This window comes from Nannobrachium achirus, assembly GCF_963921795.1.
Source record: "Nannobrachium achirus genome assembly, chromosome: 7".
NCBI lineage: Eukaryota > Metazoa > Chordata > Actinopteri > Myctophiformes > Myctophidae > Nannobrachium > Nannobrachium achirus.
The window spans coordinates 32,936,826-32,945,348 of NC_137816.1; the positions used below are offsets into that span (position 1 = coordinate 32,936,826).

The 8,523-nt window shown below is 42.8% G+C and overlaps 1 protein-coding gene across 1 annotated transcript; it reads left to right on the plus strand.

The window, feature by feature from the left end:
- Positions 1-341: 341 nt before the first annotated feature.
- LOC308288533 (exportin-1-like) lies at positions 342-3,545 on the plus strand (the record flags this gene model as incomplete). Its single annotated transcript, XM_080729994.1, has 1 exon — positions 342-3,545. The coding sequence occupies exon 1, from the start codon at positions 345-347 to the stop codon at positions 3,543-3,545; it is 3,201 nt and encodes a 1,066-aa protein (XP_080586120.1). The 5' UTR covers positions 342-344.
- Between the last annotated feature and the right edge of the window lie 4,978 nt (positions 3,546-8,523).

Sequence of the window (8,523 nt, forward strand, 5' to 3'; positions counted from 1 at the left end):
TGGTTCCAGACTCGCTGAATCGCTAGCCATAATTTTTTTGTTTGAAACGAAATGCAATTCAGGCTGAGTGTCAGGCTACATACACTAACAATAAGTTGGCCACTGATCAAAGTGTATACTACTTGCATTCTAAGTGCATAATGGTGGACGTTACTTTGTTTATACCTACAGCCATAAGAGGGGTGCAGCTCGCTGTAAGATAAAGTGACATCATGAGATGCAGAGGTATATAAGGACTTTCATCAGGCTATGTGTTAGTTGTTTGGGAGAGAGCAGAAGACGTTCAATCTCACTATCTTTATTTCCCCCTGTGAGATTATCGAACCGTCTACCTGCCAGCAATTATGACAATATTAGCAGACCATGCAGCACAACAGCTGCTAGACTTCAACCAGAAACTGGACATCAACCTGCTGGACAATGTGGTGAACTGTGTATATCATGGGGTAGTACCACAGCAAAGAATGGCACAAGAGGTGCTGACACACTTGAAGGAGCACCCAGATGCCTGGACGAGAGTGCACCCCATACTGGAGTTCTCCCAGAACATGAACACCAAGTACTATGCTCTTCAGATTCTGGAATCCGTTATTAAAAGAAGATGGAAGATACTGCCACGGGATGAATGTGGAGGAATTAAAAACTATGTTGTCAGCCTGATTATCAAGACATCAAAAGATGCGTCTAACATGGAGAAAGAGAAGGTGTACATTGGGAAGCTGAACATGATCCTTGTCCACATCCTGAAGCAGGAGTGGCCCAAGAACTGGCCCACGTTTATCAGTGACATTGTCGGGGCAAGTCGTACCAGCGAGAGCCTCTGTCAGAACAACATGCTCATCCTCAAGCTGCTCATTGAGGAGGTCTTCGACTTCTCAAGTGGTCAGATGACGCAGGTCAAGGCCAAGCACCTCAAAAACAACATGTGCAATGAATTCTCCCAGATATTCGAGCTCTGCCAGCATGTGATGGAGAATTCCCAGAATGCACGTCTTGTCCACGCGACTCTGGAGACCCTGCTACGGTTTCTTACCTGGATTCCACTGGGGTACATCTTCGAAACAAAACTCATCAGCACACTGGTCTACAAGTTCTTGAATGTGCCGATGTTCAACAACATAACACTGAAGTGCCTGACAGAAATTACCAGTGTGACCAGTCAGTACGAAGAGGAGTTTGTCACCCTCTTCACCATGACCATGGGTAAGCTGAAAGAGATGCTGCCACTGAACTCGAATATCCGTCGGGCTTACGCCAGCGGGAAAGATGACAAGCAGGACTTAATTCAGAACGTCAGTCTATTCCTCTGCACCTTCCTCAAGGAGCACGGTCAGATCATTGAGAAGAGACCCAACCTCCGCGAGACTCTGATGGAGGCTCACCAACTCGTGCTGCTGCTGTCAGACGTAGAGGACACAGAGATATTTAAAATTTGTCTGGAATATTGGAAGCCCTTGGCAGAAGGGCTCTCCAAAGAGATCCCTTTAACCAATTCAACCACTCCTCTGCCTTCTGGAAACCAGCACTTTGACGTGGACCCCCGGAGACAGCTCTATATGTCTGTCCTGCACAAGTTGCGCCTGTTGATGGTGAGCCGAATGGCCAAGCCTGAAGAGGTGTTGGTGGTGGAGAACGACCAGGGGGAGGTGGTCCGAGAGTTCATGATGGACACAGATGCCATCAACCTCTACAAGGACATGAGGGAAACGCTGAAGTACTTGACCCTTCTGGACTGCGCAGACACAGAGGGCATCATGACCGACAAACTTCACAGGCAGGTGAATGGCACAGAATGGTCCTGGAAGAACCTGAACACACTCTGCTGGGCCATTGGCTCCATCAGTGGGGCCATGCATGAGGAGGATGAGAAGCGTTTCCTGGTCACTGTGATCAAGGATCTGCTCAGTCTGTGTGAGCAAAAGAGGGGGAAGGATAATAAGGCTATAATTGCATCAAACATCATGTACATTGTTGGCCAGTACCCACGCTTCCTCCAAGGCCACTGGAAGTTCCTCAAAACGGTAGTCAACAAGCTCTTTGAGTTCATGCATGAGACCCATGATGGTGTTCAGGATATGGCATGTGATACCTTCATCAAGATTTCACAGAATTGCCAGCGTCATTTTGTCCAGGTTCAGGTGGGAGAGGTCATTCCCTTTGTTGATGACATCCTCAATAACATCACCACCATTATCGGTGACCTTCAACCTCAACAGGTACACACCTTCTATGAGGCGGTAGGTTATATGATCAGTGCCCAGACAGACCAGGCCATACAGAAAAAACTAATAGAGAAATACATGCTGCTGCCAAATCAGGTGTGGGACGGCATCATCCAACAGGCCAGAACAAACGTGGGCATCCTGAAAGACCCAGAGACGGTGAAACAACTGGGAAGCATCCTGAAGGTCAATGTGAGGGCCTGTAAGTCTGTAGGGCACCCCTTTGTCATCCAGCTGGGAAGGATTTACTTGGACATGCTGAATGTCTACAAGTGCCTCAGCGAGAACATCTCCACTACTATCCAGACCAATGGTGAGATGGTGATGAAACAGCCCCTGATGAGGGGGATGAGGACGGTAAAGCGAGAGGCGTTGACGCTGATCTCTGGCTGGGTTAGCCAATCAAACGACCCACAGATGGTTGGGAAGAACTTTGTCCCTCCATTGTTGGACGCTGTCCTCATCGACTACCAACGAAATGTCCCCTCAGCCCGTGAACCTGAAGTCCTAAGTACCATAGCTACCATCATTTACAAGCTGAGGGGACACATCACTGGTGAGATCCCACAGATCTTTGATGCCGTGTTTGAGTGCACACTCAACATGATCAATAACAACTTTGAGGAATACCCAGAGCACAGAACCCATTTCTTCAACCTGCTTAAAGAGGTCAACTCCCACTGCTTCCCTGCGTTCCTGGCCATCCCCCCTGCCCAGTTCAAACTGGTCCTGGACTCCATCATCTGGGCTTTTAAACACACTATGAGGGACGTGGCCCACACCGGCCTAAAGATTCTGCACACACTGTTGCAAAACCTGGCCCAGGAGGAGGCAGCAGCACAGAGCTTCTACCAGACATACTTCTGTGACATCCTGCAACACATCTTCTCTGTAGTCACCGACACGTCTCACACTGCTCGTCTGGAGGAGCATGCATCCATCCTAGCCTATATGTTCAAGCTGGTGGAGGAGGGTAAAATCACCACAGGCCTGAATTCAGCCAATACAACCAACAACCAGGGTTTCATCCAGGAATATGTAGCCAACCTGCTCAAGACAGCCTTCCCTCATCTACAGGACGCCCAGGTGAAGGTCTTTGTGACTGGGCTGTTCAGCTTAAATCAGGATATTCCTGCCTTCAGGGAGCACCTCAGGGATTTCCTGGTACAGATCAAGGAGTTTGCTGGCGAGGACACCACAGACCTGTTCCTGGAGGAGCAAGAGTTGTCTCTCCGTCAAGCCCAGGAGGAAAAACATAAGATCAAGAAGTCTGCCCCCGGCATTCTCAACCCCCACGAGATCCCGGAGGAGATGGGTGACTGAGTGGAAAGCTCAACCAATTGTTGCCAAACACAAAATAAAATCCTGACTACAGTAAACACGACACAACCAAAGAGGAGCGTGAGCGAGGGAGATGTGGCCATCTCCATGGTGGAGTCCCACTGAATGTTATTTGTGTGTATTATGTGTTTACATAATATACATTTTCTATGGAGAATTTTCTGTGTAATAAGTTTTCAGAAATGATCCAGGCTGCTGTTCCTGTTTGGTCCAAGGGGAGCAAAGGGGCTGTTTTTGCTGTCTACCAAGGGAGGTGATCCTGCAATTTTTTTTTTGTGCGCATGTAGCAGAGTGGCTCAGAGCCTCTGCCTGATGACCTTATGATGGCCTAATATCTCCTGCCCGGGAAAAAGATATTACTTTGGTTTTGTCCGTTACATACATTCATAATTGGATTCTGTAGGTTAGACTGGGTAATTCCAAATAAGGAGTTCCACATGGGACAGTCCCTGGTGGAGATACAGTGTGCTATGCTATCCACTGTTTGCCCCATTCTAGACGAATTCTTTTGCACATTCTAGACCATTTGTGTGCACTCTGACACTAAGGTAATTTCCATAATGGAAGTCAATGGGGCTTGGGTCAGGCTGAAACTGGGCCCACATTTTGGTGCATGCACATCTATTACCATTTAGTATTTAGCTTACAACACAAGGCAAATGGAATCGTGCAAAGCACAGACAAAAACTAGATGCACAACGACCATCCACAGTGGTGGAAGCACAGGGATAGGAAGCTGCACATCATCAATATAATGACATGGAGTCACACATTACTTGCGCCAGCAGAGCAAGTACTGCTTTCAGTGTATCTGTGTGTGCATCCCTGTGCGTCCGTGTTTACGTCATCTAATGGGAATTGGGAAAAGCAACAACAAGTGTGACCTGATATAAATAACATGGCACAAGTTGGCACCTCGGCAACAGACAACACCAAACAGCACCTATCGCAGTACTTGCACGCTTTGCTGGCGCACAAGTAGGTCATAATGGCCATGAGTGCTCAAGTTGGCACCTCGACAGAGTGCATTCTAGTTAGACTATTTTTTTCACTCCTCATGTTTTATAACTTAAATAATTCTGAAACATCAGATTTGGAGTTGTATTTCATAAGTTATGTCATAGATGAGTAACACCATATGGTCACATGGGAGTATAATAAGGCCTAGCTCTGCACAAACATCATACAAAGCCTGGCCAATCATTTAGGTTGATGGTCTGATTGGCCTATCAGGGAAGCCTAGAATCGGTCAGCATATATAGTTTTCCAGGTCTCTGAAACCATCGGTTCCCAGTTGCCATTCGGCATGTTCAAAGGGTCATACTCACACCCCAATAAGAGACCCATTGGTCAGTCAACCTTTTGAAATAGTAGATCTAAGTATAAGATAAATAATAAAGGCTTAATTGGTAAATGTATGTTTTGTAATAATCATCTAAATTGTCAGCGCGCTGGTCGTTGTTGAAAAATAACCTCTCAACAGGATGATTAAACACTGAGGCGACGTGGCTGTCATGTTGGATACAGCATAAAAATCAATCAGCGCACTGAGAGCAGCCAGGTGCTGTCTTTGATCACCTAGTCATCACCTAGTTATTTCTCATTACTTTCTCCTCATTGGCTGGCCCCATAGCCAGTAGACATATTTGGTAACTCGCGTCACTTTCTCCTGTGGTAATATATTTGGTCATTTGCGTCACTTTCCAAAGAAAATGACAAGTGCGACCTATAATGACTTTTGTCACTTCTTGTCACTTCTTGTTGATTAGACAGCGGTCTGTTATTGTGTGGAGTGGTCGAAGTAAAACACAGCTGAATTCAGTGATTGACCAATCAAAATCAAGCATTCAACCAAGCCGTATACCGTAATAACTAATAACTAGTTATTCATTTGTTATGGTAGATGGTACAATATTTGCCTCTGAGATGTAGTGGAGCAGAAGCAAGTATTGGAAAATAAAGTAAATTAAAGGGACCACAAAACTCTACTTAATTAAGTACAGTACTTGAGTACATACTTATTTTCCACCACTAGTGAGAATGCTATGAACATAATTGATATTGCAAAGGCAGCATATTGGTTGTGGGCTTTACTTCTCAGAGTTTCATTTGTCTTTATTCTTCAGTAAAACTTCTCTCCTAAATCCTTTGTGCCAACCAGGAGGCCTGCTTGCCATTCAAGAAGGAGGATGAGAGAGTTAAGAATTCACAGGAGCTTTCAACATGTTCTCTCTCTTTCGCATCATGATTACAAACTCTTCAGGAATTTGACTCCAACCTCTAAATATCCTTGGGATTCTGGGATAGAGGTAAGGTTTGTAGCGTTATTCTATGTGGATAGGGGTGCAACAATTAATGGAACTAATTGATTTAATCAATCATAAAAAAATAATCGTTAATTGATTCTTATAAAAGCTATTTTTTACTTTGAGCCATAGGCCTACCGTTGTACGACAAGGTCCTAAGGGCTCAAGTACAGTAGTTACCGTAATCACACTAATCGATTTAGTCTATTATTATTATTATAAATAATACTAGTCCTTACTACTCGTCCTTACCCGTCCGATCTCGGGCCGCTCATGTCTCTCAGATAAATTGAGGCTCACCAATCCACCAATCCTCAAGCTATGTCGGATATAGGCCCATTTATGGCCTTCTGATTGGCTGCCCGTCGCCCACATAGAGAATTATTGTCAGACAAGACAGACAGACAGACAGACAGACAGACAGACAGACAGACAGACAGACAGACAGACGGACATATATTTGGCTAATTTATAGATAGATATAGATAGAAGAGGAGATGAAGAGATCTGTAAAACAAGGGATATGTGGGCTTTCTATCATTATGAATAGCAAAGATTGGTCAACATTGGCCGTATCATTTTTAAAACATGTTTTTCAACATTGTCTTGGCACCAGACAGACAGACAGACAGACAGACAGACAGACAGACAGACAGACAGACAGACAGACAGTTTATCTGCAAAGTGAGAGGCCTGGAGAAGTTTTGGGGTAAAGTGTGTTGCTCAAGGGCACTTCAGCAGTTTTGGCGTGTGTGATAGAGGTGATACTTGCCAGCACAGTCCCAGTAGGAATACACCCTCCTGTCCTGTCTGCTCAAAGGATCTTGCCAGCAACCAGTGTTGGAAAGTAACTACTGTATGTACCTTTATTCAAATAACAACTTACTTATTACTCGATTTAGTTTCACAGCTTTAGTTACTTTTATCAAAACATACATTAAACAATTAAGATATACCAGCTTGTCTGTACATTTTTAAAACAAGTATTACTTTTACTTTGGCACATCTAAGTACATTTTAATGCCAATACTTTAGTACTTTTAGTCAAGACAAATTTTAAATACAAACCTTTTACTTGTAATGATAAAGTGTATTTTATATTGTTAAGTAAAGAAGTAAAAACAATCTGAGTACTTCTTCCATCCACTGGCAGCAGCCATCCAATTAGACAGCCTTTCTACCTCTCTGCGCTATTTGCTTGTACATGTAATGTGTGCCAATGAATCTGATCCCACGGTTGTTTCCTGTTACTGAGTGTAACTTTTTATATTTTAACAAGGGAGCAAGTGGCGTTGCTTGACAGATCTTTGAGTGTTGACTAATTACCTGTCAGCACTCCATGATTAATTAAAACCCACTCACTTCCATAATTTGTGTTTGTGTCCTACATTACCTGAGAATGCAATAATCATGGAGGAAAGACAAGGCAGGCTTCTTTGTGTAGCAAATTCCAACGAGGCAATTATTACATATACTGTAACATTAAGCAAAAGTAACACTTTAGCAAAAGACAATTTGAATACAATAAAAACAAAACAATTATGAAAATGGAAATAAGACCAAATTACAGTGCAGAAGAATAAGTGAATAAAACTCAATAAAAGACAACAGAACGAATTTTTAGATGTGATTTTAAAGAACTGGGAGTTGCAGCAGACCTGCAGTTTTCTGGGAGTTTGTTCCAGATATGTGGTGCATAAAAACCGACTGCTGTTTCTCCATGTTAGTTCATATTCTATGGACATAAAGCACATGTCCATAGTATGATTCATGATATCGCAAGATCTCAAATGTATTTTGGCCATGAACGCCAATAGTAGCATTTTGAAATCAATGAAATCAATGATTTGACCTACAGGGAACCTGTGTAAAAATCTAAGAACTAGCGTGGCATGTGGTGTAAAGTAATTAAGTACATTTGCTTCAAGTACTGTACTATTTTGTACAATTTCAATGTACTTTTACGTTACTTGAACGTGTTTCCATATCTTGATGATGCTTTATACTTCTACTCCACTACATCTCAGTGATCCAATGCACCTCTTACTCCACAACCTTTTTGGCCAAATTTCTACCTTTTTGAAATGTCTAATTAATAAAATTAGTAATAGTAAATAATATTTTTCCCCCTCAAAAAAAGCGATGTCATGTGTTGTGAGCTTGCAAATGGTCTATTTTTGAATATAGCCAAACTATGAAATATACAACTGATTAATGATCAATAAGTATAGTCCAATGATAATATCTGAAATGGGAAATTCTTTATAATAAATACTTTTTATCTTTGCTACTTTAAGTATATTTTGATGATGAGCACAAAATCTGAGTAAATCTTCCACCACTGACTCCACTTTATTGGTATTTAGAAAGAAAATTCAAGGTACTGTTAATTCTCGGCTCATAACGACAATAAGCCTCTTCAACCTACTTACTACTTACTTTAGTAGAAAGAAAAAGGTCTTACCTTGGGAATGCAGGGGATAACTGTTGATCCTTCCCTGCTGTGTGTACTAATGCAAGTTAGTCACCACGTTGCTGCTTCAGCAGGTACATGAGCTGCATCTATAGAGTGTTTTTATAGTGATTACCAGTGGCTTTAGAATCCAAACCATATGCAAACATTTCAAATGGGATGAATGTATTTTTGTCTTTTG